The sequence below is a fragment of the Endocarpon pusillum genome, assembly GCF_000464535.1.
Source record: "Endocarpon pusillum Z07020 unplaced genomic scaffold C698727, whole genome shotgun sequence".
Taxonomy (NCBI): domain Eukaryota; kingdom Fungi; phylum Ascomycota; class Eurotiomycetes; order Verrucariales; family Verrucariaceae; genus Endocarpon; species Endocarpon pusillum.
Window position 1 is genome coordinate 360,358 of NW_006913508.1, and position 26,025 is coordinate 386,382.

The following is a 26,025-nucleotide window of genomic DNA, read 5'->3' on the forward strand; positions in this document are numbered from 1 at the left end:
GAGGCGGTTGACGCCAAGATGACGCTGGCTGGTTCGAGCTTTCCGCTCCGGTAACCCGAAATGGCGGACATCTAGGCCATTGGCCAAGGGCTTCGGAACGACTTTCGGAACCCTTGATCGGCAGTTCCTGAGCTTAGCAGGAAGAGGCCTCTGAAAGTTATGTCTAACTTTCAAATCTCATCAGATTCAATATACAAAAATTCATTATTACAGTCCTTACCTTCCAGCATTACTCGACCCTCATTCCTTACTCCCAAGCTCATTCGAAATCTCTCACAGGGCCTCCGCTGCTGTGCAAGAGAAAGATTTGCAGGACTATGGATTGCGCCAGTTATGAAGAATGGAAGTTTCGTCAATTGACATTGCCCTTGCGAGGAACCTGAGCATCTCAGTCAATGCATAGATTCTCGGTTCTCGGTTACTATTGCAACAGTCTTGTCTATAACCTTTGTAGGTCATCCTTCCCTCAAGAACTCGTCTGGAATGCTCTCGAGAGGCCATCTCTACGCCCCATATAAAAGAACCAGACCAGCATTCTGCTAGCGAAAACCGAAGAGATTTGTGACCGTCGCTTTCAAAGACGATTCAATGATGGTAAAAAGTTGAGGTACCTACTCAACTCGAGTCTAAGAAGTATCATCGTAATCACAGATGTTCATGAAGGGCAATGTCTTCATCTGAATAAGCCATACTTGCTTAAATGTTCTCCAGCATGAGTTTGTTGTCTACAAAATATTTTTATAGACAAAGGCATTTGAATTCGCTACATGGTGCTGATACTCTTGGCAGGCTAGAAACGGGACAAGATAAGCACTATTTTACTAAACACGCTGAAATTAAGTTTCCGAACTGCACTTTATTACATCCATGGCGTCTATCATTTCCGGTTGCAAAATACGCTCAGTCTTTCCACCTTTCATAATAATAGGATTTGAGATAGGCTCCTAGAAGGAGCTTTCAACGCCGTCAATTTCGTCCGGGATCTTCCCATTGGCAAACCTTTGCAATGTTGCAAAAGCTTCAGCCATTCAACGGATTTGCAATGGCTACAGTCGGAGGCCTGCTATTTCAGTCTGCGTAATGGGTTAGTATCTTGAGATTGGTGCGGATATTGTGCGGGTCAATCGACAAAGAGGCTCTTACAGGGCTGAGGATCCTAGGAGCATCCTCGATGATGTAGGAGTTCTGTCGCCACTGACACGTGTATTCATTTGCTCCAAGAAGACGATCGAGCCGCCTGTAGAACTTCTTCGAGTTGATGAACTGGTCGGCGATGGTTTGGGAATACCTGTTTCCATCGATTGATCGAACAGAGGAGCCATCGGACAGCGGCGGTGAGCTTGATCTACTCCCCATGGAAGCGCTGGCAGTCGCCAAATTGAGAGACATCCAGGTGTAGGACATGAAACAAACTACAATGAAGCGTAGTTAAGGAAGACAGATACACAGGAATAAGGAATACAGGAACACAGAAAGGAAGAGAGGCTCGAGGCGTGACTTTAAGTAGACAAAACACCTTTCGTCAGTTGGTTTCTGCAAGGCAGAACGCCAAAGGGGCTACTTTGAATTCCAGTCAGACCAGGTTTCACAAATATGCTTTTGTGGCGCATTTTGGGTGCCTCGGGCATAAGCTCAGCTCCAAACAGACAGACAAAGAAAGCGAGCCTGACAGAAGGCGAGGCTCACAAAAATCAGCCTTGCAGGTGAGGAGGGCACGGGGCCAAGCCACCTATTGTGCCTGAGTCAGGCGCCCTGAGGCGGACCTTTGTTGGGTTAGTCTTACATCAGAGATCAGTTTCTGAGATGTACTACGGGGGGGCCTGAAGTAATGTTAGTCTGGTGCTAAGAACAACTAGGAGTTATTACAACAACCTAGTGTTATGATTCGTCACTTCAAGGCTTATTCCGTGTGCATTCATTCTCATGAGTCAAATAATTACATCTAACTCTATTTAGGCATAGCTGCTCTGTACAGAGAGGGTTAACAAGTAAAGATACTAGCGCTGAGCTAACATTACTACGTACTTCAGGCGCCCCCCGTAGTAACACCAGTCTCTTGCCGCACGCGCCTTACCGTGCGGGGAGCGTATGATCTACCGCCCTGAAAATTCTTCCGAGGACGCTGAAGATATTACTTTAGGACACTCTTTTAAGATATCCTTCTAGACATTCTTTAGAGAGTCCTTTTAGAGTATTTTTCCGAAACATCTATCTAGGATACCCTTCTACGACACTCTTCTAAAACACCCTTCTGAAGCATCCTCTTTAAGGCACCCACTCAAGATATCCTTATATGTTAACTAACTTAGTTACTGTAAACTTGACTCTGCCTATTGATAAGATGTATTCTTATGGATATCTCTTATCATATCAATATCAGTTCAAAACCTAGCCTTCGTAGAACTTGTACAGCTATAATATATAAGAGAAATGCCAGTGCATGCTGTGAGAGTAGACTTGCATAGCTCTTTGTTGAGGGCGGTCAGTGATTTTTACCGTGGGATAACCCAATCATGGTCAGCCGTAGCACGCTACTTTTTCTTATCCGACTCTCACATTTTCCTTTTCACCGATGGATAAATCTAGTCTCACCACTCATCATCATCAAGAACGTTAAAACTCTGTGGACTGGAAGATGTCAAGGTCTCAGTACCTTCGTCGAGTCCTCCATCGCGATCAGAACCCTGTATCCGCCAGAGTATTTGAGGAGCAAGCAGGATCTCTGTTTTTGTCGCCTAATACGCCTGATCAGGGTATAGACGTCTACTCTCTGGATCCGGCCTTGAGTGAAATCACGAATTCGAATGAGTACATGCAAGACGATCGGGTGAGTCACTCACGATCAATCATCGACGACAGTATCGAGATTCAGGATAAGAAGGTCGATTCTCTCAAGTCCCAAGGCATATTACAGCCGCCGAAAGGGCCAGGTGATACAATCCTTTCGCTCCGAACTAAAGAAGATCTAAAGCAGTATGTGGCTGCCGCAAAAGGCTTTCAGGCCTTTTTCATCCGTCAACGTCATTCGTACTCCCCATTGACAATAACATATGAGCTGTTCGAAACTCTACTCCTCGAGAAAAATGTCTCTCCTCAATTTAGAGACTACGTCTTGTACATGGGCGAGAGAGAGCGCGAAGTGGAGATGGTACCACCTAGGCTACGGTGGACAGTGACCACAATACGTTCATTCCAACAAAATCGTTCAAATCTTGAATGCATGTACGGTCTTCGCTTCGTAGAGCTCAACGGAAGGGGCAACGCTTATCAACCCACCTCCCGGTGGTCTTTTCGGCAAACTGCTGTTTATTGCAGCTTTCGTTCTGCTTCGGAGAATTCCCCTGGATTTTTGTTACTCCATCGCGACTCGCACAGCAGCGCATAGACGGCTATGCAAGCTGCAGACATGAGGGTCTGGAGTTCAACCCATTCGAAATACACCTCCTACTCTTGGACACAGCCATGGCGAATTGGAGACACTACCTGATAGACTTGGCCGCAGAGACAGACCAGCACGCTGCCCAATCATTAGGAGCTTCTCCCGACGATCAAGGTCCTATAAATATGGCAGATTGCGGTGAACGTCAAGCACTTATGATTTTGGACGGCAAGCTACAAAATGCGGCAATCGCCATCAAGTCGACTATAGAAAATGTCAGAGCACATCTTGATTGCCATAGATTGCTGCGAGAAGGGGTGTCTGAGGTCAAAGAACCAGCGGGGGGCTTTATTGTCTCAGATCTTATGGAACAGCTGAAAGAGCTTGACACGCTTGTCTTGCGAGTCGACGCATTGAGAGCGCGTTTGCAAGGCATCACAAGCTTAGTGTCAAGCTTTCTTGAGCTAAACAATGGCTTCGCCCTACAAAGCCTGGCCAAAGATTCAGGAAGGGAAAATGAAGAAATGCGAAAGCTTAGCGAGAGAATGCATGCGTTAACGGAGAAGGGAACTCAAGACGCCGCAGCTATCAAAGTCTTGACTATATTGACCTTGATATACTTGCCTGCAACTGTGGTTTCCAACTTTTTTTCCACGTCTTTCGTCAACTTACAAACATCCCCCGGGATGTCGAATCATGTGGTTGTCTCTGGTGACTGGTGGATATTCGTTGCAGCTTCTGTTCCGCTCACGCTACTCACCCTCTACACTTGGTGGGTTTGGACTCGCATTAAAGTTTACAACAGGTATCCCTTATGGTGGATAGGTCGAAGAGGCCGTTCTGCTGGTACAAGGCCTAGCACAATACAACCTGGAGAGAAAGTATGATCTTCGGCCAATTTGTCCAGAATATGGGCTTGAAAAATAGAACACGTCGCAAAGCTCCTAAAGCTTCGCAATCTATCCTATGAGAATAACGAATCTACATGACTTAAACCCAGAATCGCTCACATAACAGCAAATGGCATGGAGACCCTTTGGAACCGCAGGGCGGACTTTTCCAGCGGCTGTAAATGACAGCATCACGACTCTCGCACAGGCGACATGTCAACCGCAAGCCTTTTTGTCTTCTTATGTGCCACTCCATTGATGGGAGTTCATGGTCTCCTGCTCACCAATGAGATTCATGCAAAGCACACATCCCCTCACCAACTAAATCATTTCAGCCACCCAAAAGCGATCAGTTCCTGATCAGCCACGTTCTGCAAGCCAAGCTCAATAGTTCCTGTTGTGGGAAGGTGTGGGCGCCTGAACCATGCGGCGTCTTTTTGAGAAATGTACTTTGCACCTGCTCATAGCCTCAGCCTCACGGGACAGTCATCAAATGTCTCTCAATCAGGCTCGAGGCAGACTTGCCCCAAAGCTAACCCAATTGTCTCCGCATCTTCATCATTACACGTCTTTATAAAGCTATCATCTCACTAACTTAGAGAGAATTGACTTTCCCCTCTACCTTCAACAGGACCTTCCCTTTATGTCTACCAATAGCTATGCCGAGAGGAAAGCTCTGGTGTGGCTTCGTCACCATCAAAGAGCTCTTTAAAAGATCTGCATCGCAGTCACAACCTGATTCGGTCGGCTCTGAGCAAGAGCGATCCCAACGAAGAGAAGATTCACGCCCAATTCCCACCAGTTCCCCAAACGTGCCAGCGAATAACCAGCCCAACCCAAGCCCTAGTAGTCTATCCAAAGACCTCGATTCAGACCCTTCTGGTCCCCTGCCACCTACACAAAGCTCTCTACCGGATCGCGGAAATAAAGGCAATGCATCCAACAATTCTCGTCCCCATGGGAACTCCTTCACAGACACTCTACAACATACAGCGACAATCCCGATCTCTCGAGCTTCTACAGATAACCCTCATCTAATCAACACTGGGCAGGGGCAGGTGTCTCAGAGAGTTGATTGCCATATAATCCCTGTCTATGATGGGAAAGAGCCTCGGGAACCGCATGAGTGTAAGGTGGATTGGGTGGGTTCAAACTACTTCCCCAGCGTCGATGAAACAGCAGTCAATCTGCTCAGAGACAGTCACAACGTCCCTGAAACCACGCAACTGTATCGCAAATCAGGAAGATGCCGTCTTATCAATGACAACACACATCAAGTGGAGGATTCCAGAATCGTGGAAAACCAGCGACAGTGGGCAGAGGAAATACCAAAAATGGTAGCGGCACATTTGTACAGAAGTATCTACGACAAATTTCACCTGGAGATGCGCTTAGAATATTCAGCTCTCTCTATAAATCTAGTCAAGGGTGAAAGGTACGCAACCACAGTGCAAAAGGAGGTCCATGGAAAGCTTGTGACAAATTGGGAGGACGACAAGTACATACCACGTCGAGATCTGGACCAGATCTACTCTGAAATTACAATCAAGACCCTCATTGACACGGATCAATCGCTTGACAAGCTGGCGCTTGCGGCAGACGAGAGAGCAGAATTCCTCGAAAACATCAATCTCAACGCATCTCGGTTGCTCGCTATTTGTATTCACATCGACATGCCGCTAGCCTGCTTGTACCATCTCGTGAAGAAAGGTTACAAAGATGGAGACCTACCTCTTTCCCGTAAGAAGCAGCATTGTCCTTGCACGGAATATGAAGTTAAATTTGAAAGCTTCATGAAATGGCAGGCAGCCTTCGTCGCGCACATCTTTGTCAATGATGAAGGCGGACCAAAACACAAATCGCTCCCAGACGACGTTGTTTTGCCCATCACTTACGACACGGAGAGACCATCTCTGGGGAAAGGCGGCTTTGGTGAGGTGTACAAGATTTATATTCATTCTGACCACCATTACTTCTCTTCATACAGAAATGCACCATTAGCCTTGAAGAGATTCTTTCAATATTCCCACACTCAAGAAGACTTCGGGAAGGAAGAGAAGGTACTAAGTGCGCTAGCAGAATTTCCGCACGATCATATTACACCGCATCTCGCGTCGTGGACACAGAAAGGCATATTTTATGTGCTGTTTCCTTGCGCCGAAATGAATCTGCACGAGTTCCTGAGGATGTATCCTCCTCGTGATCTCGATACCGAGTTCGTGAAATGGCTGTTGTGGCAACTCCGTGGTCTAGCTGACGGGGTTCGCCATATTCACAACCTAGGACCATCTCGACTTGTTCCAGAGCCCCAAAGTCTGTCACCGCCTGGTCTGCGAGCACAACGCAGAAGATCGGGATATCACCATGATATCAAGCCGAAGAACATTCTCGTCTTCGCGAAAGACAAGGTTGGAGACGGTGAAAGAAAGATCACTGATTTCATCTTCAAGATTAGTGATTTCGGTGCTGCCAAGATCAATATCATCCTGTCCAAGTCGGGCGAGATCAGTTACCGGACAGAAGCCTTATCTGCTGGCGATCCTGCCTACTGTGCGCCTGATTACGACCTTGTGGGAGAAACGTCACGCCCATACGATATCTGGTCACTTGGCTGCGTATTCCTAGAAGTTCTGGTCTGGACTTTTGACCTTCGTGGCCATGAGCTCGTTGACACCTTTGCTTTAGAGCGGGTCCAGAGCTCTGGGTCTCGTGATGTGGTTGGTCATTCATCCGCTTTCTGGCATCGGAATGACCGGAACAACATCGTCCTCAAATCAACTGTGGTAAAACGTCTAGAGCAGCTTCGAACACACGGTGAAAAACAAGTAATCTTCAGACACGTCGTGCGAAACATTGGGAAAATGCTTACCATACCACCCCGTGAACGTGTGACGGCGGCAGAGGTCTACAATGTGCTTGATGCGGCATACATGCAAGCTGAATATGACGTTCGGAAACAACCAGACATTTACCAACAGGGCATGGATTGGTACCGGCAGGTAGCCTCGTCACCGACAACGGTCCACGATGGAGGATCAAGACGACCAAGTATTGACCAACGCTCCTTCGGATCCTTCCACGCTCGTGAGAATGAAGAGCATGGTTTTCCCCAAAGTAGCCCACGGAGTCTGAGTTCATCAAATCACAGGTCTAGGAAGGGGAAGACATCGCTCGAACGTGGATTTAGTACAACAAACTCAGACCTGCTTCAACTATCTCCAGTGGACACTCAGAACCTACCACCGAGACAGAGCCACTCACGAAGTCCTTCCATTATATCAGTTTCTCACCATGACGATCCTCACGCTACTGAGCAGCGCATCTACGATGCTGCACATAATGATTTCCAAGAACCATTTCCTCCTGTGGGATCTCATTCAGATCCTGTCGGACGAGAGGATTTTATGACGTTACCCTTTTTGAGTAGAAGGCGTACAGGTGATTCTCAAAGCATTTAAAGCTTGAATGCATTGTGTTATTGTCATTTTGCATAGTGTTGGAAAATGTTGGTTTTCATGATCAGCATCTTATTTCAGCCTGGAGTTTGTTAAGAGGAATGGGAACTGAGAAGCTACACGATACCCCTTACGTTGGAATCTTGCATGTGCTGTTTTAGACCTGTTGTACAGACCAGTTGTACAGACCAGGATACGTTGTATGATGTCTGGAGTACATATCCACCGAAAATTTCTTTCACAGAATGTATTGTGTGAATACCATTCGAGCGCCATGGGTTTCTGGTGGGGAACAGCTGCTCGAATTCTTACTCAATTCTTTTACAACTCTATTACCTACAGAGCACATAAACTGTCTGCTCAAGCGCCTAAGAACGAATACTACAATGTGACGGAGCTTTTTTGTCTCTTTCTAATGTCTGGCAGAATTGGAGGCTCTGAATAGCACAAGTGTTCGATAACACGGACACTACGCAAAAGTAAGCGTCCATTCAGATAGGTATTATAAGATTATAGGATATAGAAATACAGTGGGTTGAAAAGTGCGATTCTTCGTTTAAATTCAACGGTTGACTCTTGTTTTGGCGATAGTACTGTAGATCCGGGCATGTGGGTTGACTTCCTTGGACTCGTTAGGCTACACGAAGCGCTAAGGGTGCCTGCAAGAGGCGAAAGGCGGCTTTACCCGCAACTACTCTTCCGAGCCACCACATTCCACAAATGGTACGGAGTACAGAGCTCAGCCAGCCCAATTCTGTCCAACAGTGATGGAGATCCAGTTCGCAGCCTCGTCGCAACATGCAACCTTTGCGGATAATGCCATGCGAACTGCTAGAAGCCGATAATAGCACAGCCTCACCCGCATAAGTCTGCATGGCCACCTGATGAACGTCTGGCCGTCTCATGGTGACCGCGTCATTCTCTTCCTTATCCATTGATTTCTTGTCTCCTTGCATCTTCTGATCTACACAACTATTGAACCGAGAACCTTTCCTGGTGTCATTCATTCTAATCAGGATTCTTTCTCTTCCTCAAATCTCCTCCACAAACTATTCTATCAACTATGGACATCCACATCTGGCCCAACAACATCCGCAACCTCAAATGGCCCAACGACGGAATCACATACAGCTATGAGCACCGAGGTTACATGGCGCCGGAGAAGATCGAGCATTGGCTCTTGAAGGCTTTTGGCGATGGCAATGGCAAATACGTTGTAAGTGTGCTTAGTTGGTTCCTTTGGGGGTGCCATTGCCATACTTGAGAGCATAAGAAATGTTCGACTGGTTATTCATCTTGCGTTGTATTGCTGCCATCTCCTTTTGACCATTGGCCAAACCGCTGGAGCAAATATTTATCTGGTTATTTCTGACGATTTGGTACTCACTGCTTTTATGTTCACGTTTCTTGGTGAGAAAGACTGCTCTCTATTCTTCCGTCTTTGGCGCACGAGGAAGATTAGAAGAGAGGACCATATTCTGACGTTCGTAGTCTTACTCCACAACATGAATACGTTGGCTAATCACCTACTTGATTTGCAGCTCTTCAATGAACGAATCTATATTAAAGCTCCCCGAAAGCCAACATCCGTAAGTCAAAGCTTAGCTGTCAATATCCCACCATCTCTTCTAGACCTCTCTTCGAATCCGCTCGTCGATGTTCACTCTACATTACCCAGTACCCGTACCCCACGACCTGATTATCCACCCACCTAACCTCCCCCTTCCTATACTCCTTCAGTCTCTAGCCTTTGCTTAGCCTCACGTGATCATTCAGTCCCCTGGCCATCGGTCCTTATTTTTTCCCCACGAGTGCTCCCCTACTTCAATACCTAGCTGCTTCCCTTCAGTGCCTACCATCAGAGAGTGGGCCGTGTCCCTCCCTGCACCTGTGTATTCTTTTCTCGCCAAACTTTAATCCCCAATTCTCGGTTACCTCTGCGGATCCTTCTCTGCTGCCCCTTTCCCCTGCTCCGATTTTTCAAATCAAAAGCCAAGAACGCTGATCCTTCCCCATTCCAATGTCTCCTTGCCCTTATTCTCTACCCCATGAAATCTTAAGATCCGCACCTAAATCCAATTCAACAACAGGACCATCCTGCACTTCACCATTCCTCAATCATCAGATCACATACTTCCACTAACTCTACCTTCTCCTCACCTTCCGCACCCGTTTCCCTTTCACACCTCTGCTCTAATATCCAACCACTAACCCCCCGATCTATCATTTACAGGCCGAGCTCCGCTGGATGCAAGACGGCAACAAGAGAAGCGGAGTAGAAGTTGCTGAATACGGATGGTTGACCTTATAGATCTTCCATCCTGGAGGGCTCACTACGGAGAGTTGCACCTACCTCGGCACCACTATTGACTGCTAGCACTGAAGGAGAACACCAGGCTAAAAGGCGTCACAGCTTTACGGGGTGAGACGAGTGGGATTGGAAGAGCATTGAATACTTTCCATCATCATTGTGTACCGACTCTCCATCTTGCGTGATATCTCATCCTCGAAACGTGTCCTCACTGGCCAACCCTCTTCTCAAGTAGCTCCTACCTTCATGTCACAGTGCCGATATTCCACATTCCTCGATCATAATCATGGCATTTATCGTGCCCTTAGTCATACTCCTCCTTCTACTCCCCTTCAGTCTCTCTCCTTTCTTCTTTCCTTTACAAGTTTCCTTTACAAGTCCGACCCTCAAGTTCGAGCAAGTCACGTCTACCAGTCCAATCCTCTCCCTAGGTTATGACAACGCGTTGCATCTGGGAACAATCTTATGAGCTAGCGTATCAATGCTTTCTAGCTAGCTAAAATCCCTAGACGCCTTATCGTTCAGTATCGCCCCTTCGGCATAGAGCTTCTCTTGTCAGCTGTCCTTTCCTTTTCCGAACTTCTTCCCTTCGGCGATCAACCGAAGCAGTACATCTCTGGGGCACTAAGCTAGATGGTGCATGAGGTTGAGCACCCCGTTCAGACTTCACGATCGAAAGTATTGTTGTATACGAAAAAGTGACAAATTCCCCCCGCCTGAGGCAAACTATATAGGCCGGCATTCAGCCTATGTCGGGTTATGCTCCTCTTTAGGTATGACTAAGATGGCCAATGAAGATTTTAAGGCGTCCAGATTTTTGCCCAGGTTTGAGGGAGAGCTAACTTCAGGTCTAGTTACAGCAGACCGTTAAGAGCCCTTCAGTTCTCCACGTAAGAGCCCTGACAGAAGCAGTGGCTTGGCGATGCGCATGGGCTTGGAAGTCAAGATGAGTGTCTGGCGAGGATCTGTACTGTCTATGAGGAAGGTCATCTTTGTTGTAACCTTGTTTAGAAATCAGTTGTGCACCCACGGTGATCTGTTGCGACAAGCATTTACGTATGCTGGTAAGCAACCACGTCTTCACGCTGCTATTAACAGCTTCTAATCAAGCTGATGATGTAGATATAGACTTAAAACTGATCCTACCACGCTATGGAATACGGCTTCTCTCGACACTCGTCCAGCTCCAAATTCACAGCTTCGCCTTGCCGTCATCTACCAGTTCTGCGCCTGCACCGGCAACACACAGCTTGCCAGTCTCCTTGACCCTGGTCTGAAAGATGACCCTGCTTCCTTCCTTCCACATTTCAGTCTGTAGAGTCTGGCCGGGCAGTACTGTGCCAGCAAACCTAACCTTGATGTTCTTGAAGGGGCCAAAACTCTGCAAAACGTGTTTCCCACTGAATCCAAAAAAGCATAGCCCGTGCAGAATAGGAACTTTGAATCCGCCTACCTTACTGAAGTCGGGATCGATGTGCAGAGGATTCCTATCACCATTAAGCCTGTAAAGAGCGGCTTGGTTTTCGGTTGTCCTCTCCTCCACGACAGCGTCTGGGGCACGGTTAGGTGGTTTGTACGTTGTTGTTGCTGCGCCTCTTTTTGAGCCCTTGCTGGCCCCACCGAAGCCGCCAGACCCGCGAATGAAGGCAGTCATCTCGTTGTAGAAAAGGTCTTCTCCTGTTTTGGCATCTTTGGTGGTCGTACCAGACACCACGACTGCTGCGGTGCCCTTATCGATGACCTCGATCAAACGTGGGTAGGACAAGGTTTCGGCGGCGGTTGGGATGGGGAATTTGCGGATCTCCAGGTACTGCTCACCATGGAGCAGCATCATCGGGTTATAGTTCGGGACTATATCGTCGGTATTCCAAGGTGCCGAGGCGTTGAAAGGAGGGACAACAGCGAAGGTGGGAAGTACCTGGAAGTCTGACGACCCTTCGTAAACCAATGGTAGCTCATCTCGTTTGGCACCTAGGCTAAGATTGTAAAGAATGACATCCTTGTCATCATAGATAAAGGACGTGCCTTCTGCCTTCATTTTTTTGGCTGATTCAATGTTCGACAAAATTTCGGAGTTTTGCCCGGATGAGCTGCTGCCACCACTCTTATTCTCCAAGTTGGCCATAATGGATTTGAGGCCATCTTGGCCGTCTTCTGGATGATCTGCACGTCCATCTCCGAAATTGATGATATCCTTCCAAACGCCCAGAACGTGCTCGGGCGTCAGTTTGACGTCGATGGGGAAGCCGTGCCCTCCAGAACGCTGCCACCTGGTACGCCCAAACCAGCCGCTTCCAACCTCAAAGAGACCACCCGTTGCAGGATCAGGAACTTTATCGGAGCAAAGAAGCGCCACAAGAGGAGCAACGTATTCGGGTTTGAAGGCTTGCACCATTTCTTCCGGCATGATGCTGCGGGTCATGTTCGTGCCAGCATTGGGGGCGATAGTATTAACAAAGATATTGTTTTTGGCTCCTTCGCGGGCAAGGGCACGGGAGAAGCCGAGAATGCCCAGTTTCTAGGGTACACGTCAGCTGAGTTTAAGATGTGTCGAAAGGAAGCCCATACAGCAGCAGCATAGTTGGCCTGTCCAAAATTACCGTAAATGCCACTTGTGCTGGTGGTATTCACGATTCTCCCATATTTTTGCTTCAGCATGTATGGATATGCGGCTTTCGTGGTCTTGTATGTCCCACGTAGATGCACGGCAATAACCTCGTCCCATAGCTTATCGTCCATGTTGTGGAAAGCTTTGTCGCGTAGAATACCAGCATTATTGATAAGAATGTCAATCCTACCAAATGCGTCAATGGCAGCTTTTACGACAACATCGCCATCTTCGGCTGATGCTTTGTTGCCCACTGCTTTGCCGCCAAGCTTTTCTATCTCCTGCACAGTGGTGTCAGGATTGACAAGATCATTGACAACGACTGAAGCACCAAGTTTGGCGAAAAGAAGCGCATAAGACCGACCGAGTCTACATACGTTAGTAGTGTGCAGACAGTCGGAAGAAATCCACAACATACCCTCCACCTGCGCCTGTGATTAACGCCACCTTGCCTTTCAAATTAATATTCTCTCCTTTGTCATTGCTGCCCATCTTCATAGCTTCCTCAAGGAGTGTCATGAAATCGGCTGGCCCAGTTGGATATTCAGGTTGTGAGAAGTCGTTGACCTGGTCCCACTTCTTCAGAATTGCACCCGGCGTCAAAGTGTCATCCGTTTTAAGAAGAGCTCCTTTGGCGCGTTCCCACCTCAGCTTCGCTATGTGACCACCACCGACTTCGAAGATAGATCCTGTCTCTTGCTTGTTGGAATGGTGAACCAACACTGCGACGAGGGGTACGACCCAGTCAGGCTTCAAATTCTCGAGCAATTCCGGCGGCATGACTGTAGCCGTCATGCGACTCGCTGCAATAGGAGCAATGACATTGACCATAATATTGTATTTGTAGCCTTCCTTGGCCAGCGTCTCTGTGAAGCCAACCTGAGATAGCTTTGCAGCAGAGTAATTGCATTGACCAAAGCTACCGAACAGCCCTGCCGCTGAGGCAGTATTGATTATGCGTCCATACTTTTGTTTCCTAAAATGTGGCCACGCTGCACGAGCGCATTTATAAGCTCCCTTGACGTGGACTTTTATAATGAGGTCCCAGTCATCATCCTTCATATTCTTGAAGCTGACGTCTCGCAGGATGCCTGCATTGTTGAGCAGGATATCGATACGACCGAAGGCTTGTATGGCTGTGTCGATAATCCGCTCTCCATTCTCGACGCTGTCATAGTTAGAAACGGCCCTCCCTCCGGAAGCCTTGATTTCATTGACAACAACATCAGCGGCCTAGAAGTGCCTTGTCAGTATGGAAGTGGCATTGAAACAAATTGGGTGCCAGACCTTGGTCGAGTTGCCCTCCCCCTTGAAAGAACCCCCAAGATCGTTGACCACGACATTGGCTCCTCTTGAAGCAAAGAAGAGCGCATATGCCTTTCCAAGACCTCCTCCAGCTCCTGTCACCACGACAGTCTGATGGTCAAAGCGTAATTCTGCCATTGTCGCCTTCCCACATGAAGTTCCTTCGATTTGCGATCTTTGACGAAGCTTTCAGGATGTGGCTAATAAATACAAGAAAGTGAAGTTGCAATTCTAGAAGAGTTTACAGAGCGGTGAATGAGAAGGGAAGCACCTGTCACGAAAACGGGTGGACGAGTATACCGCTGCCCTCCCGAATGCAATGCTCGGACTCCAGGACTCGGCTGTACTGAGCCTCGGCAAATCTGGGGTAAGTTCTTGGCACCGATTCAAGTCACATGCCAGTGCTTGCTTGAGAGAAATTCCAAAGTGACATTATTTACGGAAAGTGCGTTTCTTCCTATCTGGGTTTAGAGTCTTGGCCTCTCTATCTTGAAGTCATAATAAGTTGACCGAAAATCTTTGAAAAACCCTTCTAATCATTTGTGTGTATTATGAATAGTTATATCATGACGCTGGATTTTCTATAGTTCATCGGAACGAGTTGTAGTTCTTTAGATGAATCTCGTCTCTCGTCAAAACCCCGCAGTAGTTACCGAACTCGGTTTAGATTATCAACTCTAGAACGTCCCTTTCCGCATCTCAAGTATTACTGTGTTTCAACTGCAAAGCAGCAACAAGTCCTGAGACCTCCATCGCAAAAATTCGGTCCGGGGCTAATGCAGTGATCAGTACAGGACTTCTCTCCGCTGGATAGTGGCGGAAATTGGGCACGAGGATGGCCGAAATAGTGGATGATAAGTCACAATTCTGCATCCCATTTATAATTGAGCGTCTTCAACTCCATCGTCTACGCAATGCCAACATTGAGAACGCACCACCTTTCTTTCTCGGCGTTAATGGAGTTCAAGGAGCTGGTAAGACTGTGCTGGTAAGGACCGAATGTGGTTTGGTTTTCATGGTTCCTCGAACAGCTCTTTGCCTCCTGTCCTACAATATTTTGATCTACTCATCCATAGCCTGTTCTTCGAGTTTTGCACGTGCTTCTGGAAACCACTGTTCGCATTACCCCTGACTGCTTTGGGCCAGGTGTCCATTATTCAACAGACTCTTGAACGTCCTCCCCACAATCTGCCCACTGTGGTCTTCTCCCTCGATGATTTATACCTCACCCATGCGGACCAAGTAGACTTAGCAAAAACACATCCTGACAACCCTCTACTTCAACATCGCGGTCAGCCATTAACTCATGACATCCCTCTGGCAAGTTCCGTCTTTTCTTCTCTACGTCAAAATGCTCCAACAAAAATTCCGCAGTACAACAAAGCTGCATTCGGCGGCCAGGGAGACCGTCTGTCTGAGGATCAGTGGCTGAAGGTCAATTTTGAAGGACAGAACACGGTGAAAATCGTGATATTTGAGGGTTGGTGTGTAGGTTTCCGTTCGCTGAGTGAGTGCGACCTCAAGCAGAAATGGGAACATGCTATGATGAGTCGTGAAGCAGGTGAATATATTGGAAGGCTTGGATTTAATACGCTAGGGAATGTTGCCAGCATCAACACCGCATTGAGGGCATACGAGCAGATCACCAAGTAAGCATCCTATGACAATCCCCAGAAGCCGTGATCTCTGATTGGCAAAAAGCAATCTGGACGCCTTAGTCCATATCGACGCGTTCGATCTGCAATACGTCTATAAATGGCGACTAGAACAGGAAGCTCGTCTCCGAGCCTTGAGAGGATCTGGTATGACAGATGAGGAAGTCAAGAATTTCGTCGATGGATGTGAGTGTAATGCTTACAGTTGTCCAGAACCTGGATGATGACTCAAAGTAGATTATCCAGCTTACGAGCTGTTCACTGATACTCTTCGTGCTGGTATTTTCGAAGGTGAGACAGGGCGGCAACTAAGACTCGTAGTTGGCGAAGACCGTAAAGTCATGGAAGTTATCAAAATATGATGTTGATTAAAACCATGCTAGAATATCATCTCAAGACGCGAGGCATCTATCTTGCATTGAGCTTTTGCAGACTCCAGCACAGCAATTGAACCGATCACTAAGAACATCATCGACTTGATATCTAGATTATGTAAAAAGGGAGCGATCCGTGGTGGTGATATTGCAAGCTCTGAGCTATATTCTTCTCTTTTACCGAGGCCTGACGAAAGATATCAATCCCAAGCAACCAATGGTCATCCTACTTGTCCGCCAAGTCTTTTGAATGTCTTGGGAGTTCAAGTTGGTGAGACCTCGTAATAGGGACTAGTTAGCTGTTACTAATTGGCGTTTATATCACTCCCACTACTACGGAGGACTGTAGCGCTAAATGTGCTAGGTTTGGGGCTTGGCACTGAACTGGAAAATCTTCAACCACTGACAGCATGGCATATTTTGAAAACGAGGGACGGGACATAGCCTGCAGACTTTGGGCTGATCACCAGACCATGCGAGTCGCCATCTATGTCAGAGGCTCACACCAACACACTGCAAGGCTTCTGGTCGTTATCGTGACTAACTGACAAGCTGGTACAAGGGGGTTTCCGCCATACAACCATGCCTTTCTCACATCACAGTCACTCCGGCCAATTTTGCCCTGGGCACGCTAGGAACACACTCGAGGAAATGGTGGAAGCTGCGGTTGCTCAGCGGATGGAAGTCTTCGCTCTCACTGAACACATGCCTCGACATGACGAAGATCGTTACCCTGAGGAGAGGGAAATGGGTCTGGTCTACGAGAAGTCACAGGTAAGCCACAAGACATATTTTCAAGAAGCCAATCGCCTCCGAGAAAAGTTCAAATTGAAGATTCAAATCGTGATAGGGTTTGAGAGTGAGTGGATACGGCCAGGTTCTCTAGACCTGATCAACATCTCTTTGCAAAACAATGATGTGGACTTCTTCGTTGGCTCAGTCCATCATGTACACACCAAACCGATTGATTTTGACCAAGCTGGTTATGATGCTGCCAAGGAAGTTGCCGGTGGCTCTGACCATCAACTCTTTGGGGATTATTTCGATGCTCAGTTTGCAATGCTGCAAGCCATTAAGCCACCTGTTGTCGGCCATTTCGATCTCATTCGACTCAAAAGCGGGGATCCTGAGAGGAGCTTCCGAGAATGGCAAGGGGTCTGGGGCCGAATCGTCAGGAACCTGCAGTTCATTGCCTCGTATGGTGGTCTGCTTGAAATCAATTTCGCCAGCTTGCGAAAGGGAATGACTGAGCCGTATCCCAAAGATGAAATTGCAAAGGTAACTATATCTGTCCAGGGCAACATCTATTGCTGATCGTGAAGCAGACATTCGAGATCATGGGAGGCAAATTCTGCCTGTCTGATGATAGCCATGGGGTAGAGCAGGTAGCATTGAACTACCACGAGTGCATTCCTTATCTGAAACGCAACCATATCAGTCGCGTTCACTTCCTGGAGTCCTTGTGTGAGAACTTGGCTGAGCCTATTGATTCACGATTCCCTTCCACGAAACTTCGGTCCCTCACCATCGGTGAGCTAAAAACGCTTCCTTTCTGGCATAGTCGAAACATGCCCTGCAGTCCCTCGGGCTTGGACAACAACTGACGTTCATTATCCACCACAACACTAAGATGGCAATCCATCCTACAAATACGGAGTACTTCTAGCAACAACAGCCACAATTGTCATCCTAAGCAGATGATTCGCACCGGGGGATTCCAGCGCCGTCCCTTTAAGTCTTCCCCAAAGGAGTGGCCTACGTGATCCAGAAGAAAGACGTGCAAGGACGCCAGATACTGCTTGCTTCAAAAGCTCGCCGGGCCGTCTATCCCCGAGTAGAGAAACACATGCAATTTCCAACCAATTGCCTCTTGTATTTACGAACTTAGTTGAGCGGTGTACCATACTACGCAGAATCTCATTGTCGTGTTGACCGTGTTTTCCTTCCTGGGGGTAGAAATGTTGAAACGCTAGGCGTTGTAGTTTGGAGCAGGATAACCAAGCGGGAGCTTAACTTACTGCCACACTTTAAAGGTTGCCCAGCTGAGCATGTTTTGGCTCCATCAGAAGCTCTATCTGGCCAGCGGGGTCAGAATACGGACTCCCTTCAGACTCTGCTGGACTTGGATCAGTGGCTGTGGCTGAGCACTCGGAGAATTAGGTCTTTTGCACGTTTTCTCCCACCACGCTTGTTTAGACTGGCTTCGATCTACTACGGAGAAAGCCATAAGTATTGTTAGGCTGGTGCTAGTAGCGGCTAGTTATTGTTACTTTATCAAAGTGCCATGATTTGATATTTCAAAGCTTGATTTAAGCACATTCATTCACATGAATTATAAAGTTACCCTTAATCTAGTATGAGCTCAGCTGTATTGTATCAAGGACGTTTTCGAGTAAAGATACTAGCGCTGAACTAACAATGTTTCCTGCCCCTCCCGTAGTAGGGAGTTTGTTTTGGGATGGAGCGAATATCGACCGGGCAAGCTTGGAGGTCCTCCCACACCTTATAGTAGGATGAAACGACGGACAACGCCAATGGTATCGAATGCTATCGCTGCCTTGTCAAACTCTCTTGCTCGGTACTGCTCTTCGTTCAAACCGTTGAGTGAGTTCGTCTAAGTTGGGATGACCCATCCATCCAATGTCAATTTCTCCCCTGTTCCAGGGTCAGGAGTGTGGCGTCCTGGGTCATCTGCTTTCCATGGTATTTGGAGCATGGTGGGTGGAGGTATCTGGACAGGTATGGAGTGCTCTTGCTACAAATAGAGGTCGAGTCCGCTTCCAGGGTCTCTCGAGCACACTGTATCAAAATTCTCTCAGTCCATTTCACCTGACACCAAAGTTTTTCTAAAATCTGATCCTTCAATTTTGCTTGACAACCCCTTCCCAATATGTCCGAAACACTACAGAAAGAAGTCATCAGCCCGGGAAATGGCATAGACAAACCCAAGGCCGGTGACGTAGTGACTATGGATTATACAGGCTGGTTATATGAAAAGAACCAGCCAGAGAACCGAGGCAAACTGTACGGGCAAGGCGCCGTTTGCTGCATTCGAAATTGACAACTTCCTTAGCTTTGATTCCTCCCAAGAGCGTGGAGAGTTCAATACCAAGATCGGCGTTAAGAAGGTCATTCAGGGCACGTATTTCCATCTTCCCTGATCGTGGCGGAAATTGCTTAGCAATATAGGGTGGGATGAAGGAGTTCTCGACATGACCTTAGGCGAGAAAGCGGTGTTGACCATTCCTGGGTGAGCCTCTTCTTATCACCTTTGAGTCTCAGTCTTGCTCTATTATGGCTGCCATGTTTTTATCCTTTTCCTTTTCTCGACGGTCGATGCCTGGAAGCTCAAACAACAGCGTTCCCGAAGTATTTTCGATTGGTTCGGGTCAGAATTACTGAAGGCTAACGTTAATTTTTTCAGCGACATGGCCTATGGTGCTAGGTAAGCGGGGAGTTGTGTACCTCTTGGCCCCAACGCTCTATTTAAGTATGGCAGCTTGGCTTGGCTGCATTTTTGTGTAACCCGATATCACGCTTGATCGAAGACGGCCTCCTGCAAAATGCTCTGTACCGAGATCGGAGAATTTGCATAAGCTGACCTCACTTCCTCTGCAGAGGCTTTCCTGGGCTTATTCCTCCCCATGCAAAATTGATATTGTAAGTCTATAACTTGCATAGGTGTTTTGCCCACGACGATCTATTAAATGCTGTTGGTAAGAGCGGATGGCTAACCTTGTCAACAGCGAGGTGGAGCTCAAAGCGATCAACGGCAAAAGGGCCTGAGCAGGACATATTCCCAACTCGTGCTAAAGGGAGATAGATTTATGCTTATCAGCAATGAGAGGTGCTGCGCGGAGATGCGTTGAAGGATGAACAAAGCAACTGTGTTCTATAACCATTTACACCGCTTCTATAACCATTTACACCGCCTCTATAACCTTTTACACCGCTTCTTACATGGCCAACAAGCAAAATCTTTCTATGATATGTGTCGCGGGTTTTTTTCGTTTCATGTGCCTCGCGACCTTCATCACAATTGTCACCCGCGCTTCCCAGGTGCAAGACTTGTTTAGCTCGATCCAATTCCCAGAGCAAAGTCCCTTGCATGAAAACGGGAGCAACGGTTCTGCATCCAGTTCATCCTTGTGCATTCGATTAGGCCAAAATTGATCAGTTTGCCTGGCCAATGGCCTACCCAGCAGCGAGTAGTGGGGTCGTCCCGCAAACCTGGAAACAGGCACAGGACTCCAACCGCGTCAGTTTCGAGCTTGGACGCAGCTCTGCCCTCCTGGTCATGGCTCGGCAATGGTGTTCATATGGAGGGCGAAGGCGTGCTCACCCATGTTAACTATCCAGCATGTCTTCACCGCGCTTCAATTCCTTACCACCCCTTCCGCCATAATGCTGGCTGTTGGCATGCTCATCTAGGTTCACGAAACGAGCATGGAAGCCTCAATCATTCCTCAGCACACATGGTTCTCGAGCTAATAGTTCTCATGCTCGCTTATCTTCTAACGTTTGTCTTTAGTCGGTTCACGGACATCGCAGCCGAGCAACCTGTTGCTGATATTTGCTCAAGTTCTCATCTTCCTGAGTACATGCCTCCTTCTGTCTCCTCCGTTCTCCACTTGCATCGACTCTACCACTGCATGTCCATAGGGTTTAGCTTGGCTCGTTCCATGTGACCGTATGCGGCTTAGTAAGTTCACTTTGGACTTCAAGATCTTGATTCTCGCTCGCCATGGCCCTACCCATGTCTAGTTTCTCATCCTTCTTGAAGCCATGACTGTTTTGAGCCTTTCGATCCTCATTTCTCCACACTCTATCGCTCTGGCTTAACCACTCATTAGGTCGGTAATGGTCTTCCTCTTTGATTCCCTTCCTTGCTCACGCGATTCTAGCAGAGTCATCGGCGTTAGAGGATTTCACGTTGAAATCGAAAGACTCGGATGAACATGGGTGTCTGAACCAGCATCCCATTCGCCTTTTCCACCAGCGGACATTGATCCTGCTGGAAAAAGACCCGAGGATTCTTCAAAGCCCAATCGCCCTGGCTTTCCGCAAGAGTGGTCCATCCATACCTACTCTCAATCACACGATCATCTAGATGAAAACTCAAAGTGACTCGCTAAGGGGCCGGTCCTTCAACCAGTTATCAGCACTCCGAGGATCCCTAGCTCTCATACTTCCTTGCCCCTCGCTCTGCCTTACCTCTTCAATATCTCTCTACTCCTTTCCTACCCCTGATTTTGATCCCTTCCCTCTACGCGCTACCCTGGTATCCTTCTTTCGCGCCGTCCACCCTCTACCAAAGACCGACACGATGGTTACGAATATGTGCGTAGGAGGCAAAGGCAGGAAAGGGGGGAGGGAGGGGGAGGGGCAAAAGATCGTCTTCTTAGCGCTTACTCTTTGACCGGTATACCAGGTAGTGGTCTTGTTTCCTGAGGCCATATCAAGGTTTCAATGAAAATTCCCGGTTTGTAGACGACTTTATTCACAAGTGCGGTATATAGATCATTTGGAGTTACTCATCCATTCCTAGTCGTATACGATGTTTCAGTTCGCGTCTAGCACGTCTGACCAGGGATCGCAAGATTACTGGGTGTGCATGCGATGCATGCCTGCTGTGAGATCCGGAGGGAGCGTCAGTGGATGGAGGCTATCTCTTTCAGGCTGGAGACAGGCAATTAGAGGGTTGATAATCGACTTGCGTCGTTGAAGAAAATTGATATCATTCTCGTATAGGCTTGGTTTTTCACTTTAAATGTTGGATACTCTATCTAGGAGTCACCTCGAAAGGTGAATCGCATGTTGTTTCATCTATTCGTTCCAACCTTAGCACTATTTTGATATCCTGATACCAGGCGCCACCGATTCAAAGAGAAATCAGCTGTCTTTGGAAGGATGCGGCCTGAGATAGCTATGTAGCCTACACCTCCTTTTTCATATCTCGGCCAGATGTCTACGTCTTCTCTGTGGATGGAGAAAGCGTTTACCTTTAGGGCCGCTGAAGAATCGACAGTTGAGATGCCACTTTCCAGAACTGTTCCAGATAAAGACACGCCTTAGGTAGGTGGGGCTTTCTGAGCCTTGCCGAAGCGGACCCCTTTTCAGAATGACCACCCAATGTCGCCGCTACTGGCAAGGTCCATTTGCAGTTTGGTAGAGGCCCTGCTTATATGACCCGGCGGACCTCCTCGGCCGTCAAAGCTTGCTCTTTGATATGGAGAATCGGTCATGTCCTTCCGTGACGCCTAAACTCTGCTCTTTTGTCACGAAGAGGAGTTTTTAGATATCTTATGTTCACTCTGTGCTTACTTGTCCCCACCTCCAGCGAGAGCAAGTACAGCCACAAGTGCAAACGCCCACCAATACTTCTGGAAGAACGTTTTCTCCGCCTCCGGTTCCTGCGGTACTTCCTTCCCGTCAGCGCCAACCACCACAGGCTTTCGTACGTTGAGTTTCGGCGTAGGACCAGGCTGTGGCCGGACAACCACAACTTTCAGAGTCGTTTTTGGGTCCTGTGGGGTAGGTCGAGATGGAACGAGAGGCTCGGCTGAAATAGATGCAGCGAGGACTAAGTCGTCGTCTCTGAGATGGAGGGTAAGTGTTTGCGTGTATGTAGGACTGAATGTAGAGAGGCTGGTAACGGTTGTTGAGCCATCAGGTGTGTTTGTAGAGATACGGAAGAGAGGGTGCGATGTCCCGCGCTCCGTTGTGGTGTCACTAGTAGCTGGGGGTGAATAGGATAATACGGTGCTTTCGAGGTTCGATACGTTGTACTTTACAGAAGCGAGAAGAGAACTTTTGTCATCTGGGAGAGATCTCATAGGCTGATAGAAGATGTCCACGGACTGGAGCTGAGGAAGGATGGTAGTTTCGGCACGAACATCCTGAAGCATTAATGCAGCAGCAGCGAGCAGCGAGACCCTCATCGTAAGCCGAGTAAGATGTGGAAGGTTAAGTATGTGAATTTAGCTGCAAGACATTGGCAGAAGGTTGAGCAGATCGCTGGTGGACATCAGATTAAGCAGGGTCAAGGTGCTGGAAAGCTTGCCGAATCATGGCCAAAGACGAAGAGACGGACCATGCTCAGACTACCCACTACGACACTTTCATTATTACTGTCAACTTTGTGAGCTTCTCCTTAGAGCCTCCCAACCAGACACGCACTCAATGGAAAATGAATTATCTAATAGCATCAATTTTCGTGCTGGACCAAAGGAGGAAAGAGATTGCTTTTACCAGTCAAGACCATCCATTGTCCACAGGAGTGATGGTCTCAACTCCCCTTAAGTTACCATTGCGGAGGAGCTGAGTTTATTTGCTCTTGCTAAGAATATATCACGGCACAGCCATCAATGATCTTCCAACACCTTTCCATGCATGTCATGGGAGTGCAAACGCTCCCAGCATTCCTCAACAAAAAGGCTGAAAAGCGGGTTCACCAGCGATAGAGGCCGGAGCATTTTGATTCAGATATCCATATCGATATACAAAGGCTACCAACACATGTAGTGATACCTTTCCATGCGAGCCGTTGTTTTATAGCCGGTTACCTTTGAATACTATCTCCACTATGAGATGCGTTCTGTCGTAGCAGATTACTCAAAACATTGACCCTACCTGATTTGGAGGTGTTACGGAGTCATGGAATTGGGAGAAGCCAATCAATATAGCACATACGACCTTCGAGAGCACGTAGTATGGTTGTTACATCACGAACCTCAACACTCCTGAGACCACAGATTGATTACTAAAGCTTGATCAGGCTTGCTATGGATTGCCCACGAGGTGGGCTCCGAGATATAGAAGAACCATTGATATTGTGAGTAAGCGTCGAAAAGCAAAGCCAAGAGACATCCAAGCCTCACGTCTTCGTCTTGTGCTTGTGCTTCCGAGAAGAGAAAGGCGGACTGGAGGACTCCAGAAGCATCTCTAGACTTTTCTGAGGCATAAGAATTACATGGAACGACTAACAGGTAGTGGATAAACCTTCTTGTAGAGAGGAATATGAAATAGTAGGTGGCTCAATCTTTCAGAGCATACCACATACCACATAGCGCGAGTTCGACGAGCGGGTGCCAGCGAGTGAGACACTGGTTTGACGAACGAGGGCTTCAACCATTGGGACGCAGTGATGAAACATCATAGCTAGCACTCTGAACAAGGTCCACATTATTGTGTCCCTACGCTTGGAAAGGAACATATTCAAAGATGGGCTGTTCGAGATCTGGGGCCACTTTGAACGAGATAATGCTTTGGCTGGGATGCCAACAGTAGCATCTCATGGTAATTGTTACATAGCGCCAGGGATTTTAGTGAACAAGTCGCACTGCAAGTACGAGTGTGTCATGTGGTAGGTCTCTAGAAATGTAAACGACTCAAATGCCACATGCGGCTGAAGGCATCTTTGAAGTTGAGAGAGCTTTAGACAAGAACACGAGGTAGGGCTGAAAAGTTGCTCATTGATGACATGCAGAAAGGGCAGGTGGATCTGATGAACTTGAGAAGGATGAGCGTTGCAGAATCACAATTAGCGAAGAAATACGTTTCGTAAGAGAAACAACAATGATCAGCAAATATCTCGATCTATGGAGTGGATTCACCTTCAATGCGGCACAGTTGGCATGACAAGTAATGGCACGAGGCAACGATCAGTTGTTGGTCTCGCAAGGTGGGCTGCGTGTCTCAGGTAGGACGTATCACACGGCTGCGCCTACTACTCCTCTCAGTATTCCTCGAGACTTGGTAGAAATGCTTGTGTATTTGGGACCCCAACTGCAACCACTTCAAGTCTGAGTGAAAGGTGAGATTATTGTATGAACCACAGCGATCAGTAATTGAGGCTGATCAGGACAACATACCCTATCGAGCTTGCCACACCAGCCGGGTATGAGGCAGGTGAAATGAGTTCATGTCTGAGTGCTACAGATTGTGACTGTTTGCTTAAGAAGGCGGAATGGACCGGGAGTCCACTGCTCAGATCTCGACAGCCTTGAACTCGGGCCGGAGGGCCAACATTGGTTGCAATCGTCCACCCCCGGGGGGGCCGATAGGTACAGTCCCATCGCTCATGGAAATTGACGAAATGCACACCGAGCAAATGGTTGCCATTCAATTGGTCAGGCCGGCTTGATTCTGCAATGCAATGATAGGGATATATGCAGTACTCCAGCTCAACCAGAATGCGAGGATTTGAGGAGACTGTTCTGATTAATTCATACCACTGGCCAGTGATGGATAACATGGTTGGCGTTCAACGCCATGCGGGGCAGTGAACAAATCGATTCTAGCGCATCAGCCAAATTGGGCAGAACGTGGTACGAGTAGCCTCGTAGGATCCAGGAACAAGCTTGGTGCAAATAGTCAGGTTTGAGCCCAAGATAAAAACAGAAACACTGTTCATTCTCGGTTCTTGCAAGATACGAGTATCACATCCTGCGAAAATGATCATGTGGTGCGGGCAAACGAAGTTTGACAGACAAAATCAGATATGCTGTAGTTATAGTATGAGCATGGAGCGCAAGGTGAACACTGATCGACACTCGCGTGGAAAATGCTGAAACAGACGGTGGCCCCTGAGTTCGAGAAGAATGGAACAACAGTAGGGAAATTTCATTCAGGGATTCCGACTCTGCAGTGGGTCCGTGAAGACTTTCCGTCTCGGCCGAAACCAGCTTGTATTTGATGATACCTGTATTCGTACTGCAGGATGCCATCTGGCAAGGGACAATGGTGCCGCTCACCCTGGTTAATTAATACTATTACTAGTAGCTTGCGTCTGTAACAGCACGCATGGTACTATGTGGAAAGGTGGTGTAACTATTGAAATCATTACTCTTCCCATCGCAACTCACGGATAAATACAGTCCATACATGGGCCCCCATCTGTGTCCATCCGTTCTTGGTGTCTAAGCCTCCCACAGTGAACTCGAATTGGTCGGCTTGCGCCAAACTGTGACACACAATCGTCGGAGGCTTTGTTCGTATGAGAGGGCCGGTGCTCCCGTCCCACAGTAATGATGAGGGCGAGTCAGTC

General features: G+C 47.8%; 9 protein-coding genes across 9 annotated transcripts; 6 read left to right on the forward strand and 3 right to left on the reverse strand.

The window, feature by feature from the left end:
* Nucleotides 1–1,046: 1,046 nt before the first annotated feature.
* On the reverse strand, nucleotides 1,047–1,404 carry EPUS_02317 (uncharacterized protein; the record flags this gene model as incomplete). The annotated part of the gene is made up of 2 exons (XM_007787800.1): nucleotides 1,047–1,073; nucleotides 1,144–1,404. The coding sequence occupies 2 exons, from the start codon at nucleotides 1,402–1,404 to the stop codon at nucleotides 1,047–1,049; spliced, it is 288 nt and encodes a 95-aa protein (XP_007785990.1).
* A 1,231-nt stretch (nucleotides 1,405–2,635) lies between these two features.
* Nucleotides 2,636–4,306, forward strand: EPUS_02318 (uncharacterized protein; the record flags this gene model as incomplete). Its single annotated transcript, XM_007787801.1, has 3 exons — nucleotides 2,636–3,148; nucleotides 3,316–4,155; nucleotides 4,205–4,306. 3 exons carry the CDS (start codon nucleotides 2,636–2,638, stop codon nucleotides 4,304–4,306), a joined length of 1,455 nt encoding a protein of 484 aa, XP_007785991.1.
* Nucleotides 4,307–4,928: 622 nt separating this feature from the next.
* EPUS_02319 (uncharacterized protein) lies at nucleotides 4,929–7,727 on the forward strand (the record flags this gene model as incomplete). The annotated part of the gene is made up of 1 exon (XM_007787802.1): nucleotides 4,929–7,727. The coding sequence occupies one exon, from the start codon at nucleotides 4,929–4,931 to the stop codon at nucleotides 7,725–7,727; it is 2,799 nt and encodes a 932-aa protein (XP_007785992.1).
* A 1,060-nt stretch (nucleotides 7,728–8,787) lies between these two features.
* EPUS_02320 (uncharacterized protein) lies at nucleotides 8,788–9,439 on the forward strand (the record flags this gene model as incomplete). Its single annotated transcript, XM_007787803.1, has 2 exons — nucleotides 8,788–8,940; nucleotides 9,266–9,439. The coding sequence occupies 2 exons, from the start codon at nucleotides 8,788–8,790 to the stop codon at nucleotides 9,437–9,439; spliced, it is 327 nt and encodes a 108-aa protein (XP_007785993.1).
* A 1,788-nt stretch (nucleotides 9,440–11,227) lies between these two features.
* On the reverse strand, nucleotides 11,228–14,086 carry EPUS_02321 (Peroxisomal hydratase-dehydrogenase-epimerase; the record flags this gene model as incomplete). Its single annotated transcript, XM_007787804.1, has 4 exons — nucleotides 11,228–12,553; nucleotides 12,604–13,012; nucleotides 13,062–13,876; nucleotides 13,931–14,086. The coding sequence occupies 4 exons, from the start codon at nucleotides 14,084–14,086 to the stop codon at nucleotides 11,228–11,230; spliced, it is 2,706 nt and encodes a 901-aa protein (XP_007785994.1).
* Nucleotides 14,087–14,783: 697 nt separating this feature from the next.
* On the forward strand, nucleotides 14,784–15,965 carry EPUS_02322 (uncharacterized protein; the record flags this gene model as incomplete). Its single annotated transcript, XM_007787805.1, has 4 exons — nucleotides 14,784–14,936; nucleotides 15,095–15,597; nucleotides 15,650–15,789; nucleotides 15,841–15,965. 4 exons carry the CDS (start codon nucleotides 14,784–14,786, stop codon nucleotides 15,963–15,965), a joined length of 921 nt encoding a protein of 306 aa, XP_007785995.1.
* Nucleotides 15,966–16,559: 594 nt separating this feature from the next.
* EPUS_02323 (uncharacterized protein) lies at nucleotides 16,560–17,581 on the forward strand (the record flags this gene model as incomplete). Its single annotated transcript, XM_007787806.1, has 2 exons — nucleotides 16,560–17,255; nucleotides 17,303–17,581. The coding sequence occupies 2 exons, from the start codon at nucleotides 16,560–16,562 to the stop codon at nucleotides 17,579–17,581; spliced, it is 975 nt and encodes a 324-aa protein (XP_007785996.1).
* A 1,286-nt stretch (nucleotides 17,582–18,867) lies between these two features.
* Nucleotides 18,868–19,138, forward strand: EPUS_02324 (uncharacterized protein; the record flags this gene model as incomplete). Its single annotated transcript, XM_007787807.1, has 2 exons — nucleotides 18,868–19,001; nucleotides 19,051–19,138. The coding sequence occupies 2 exons, from the start codon at nucleotides 18,868–18,870 to the stop codon at nucleotides 19,136–19,138; spliced, it is 222 nt and encodes a 73-aa protein (XP_007785997.1).
* A 3,159-nt stretch (nucleotides 19,139–22,297) lies between these two features.
* Nucleotides 22,298–22,918, reverse strand: EPUS_02325 (uncharacterized protein; the record flags this gene model as incomplete). The annotated part of the gene is made up of 1 exon (XM_007787808.1): nucleotides 22,298–22,918. The coding sequence occupies one exon, from the start codon at nucleotides 22,916–22,918 to the stop codon at nucleotides 22,298–22,300; it is 621 nt and encodes a 206-aa protein (XP_007785998.1).
* Nucleotides 22,919–26,025: the final 3,107 nt, after the last annotated feature.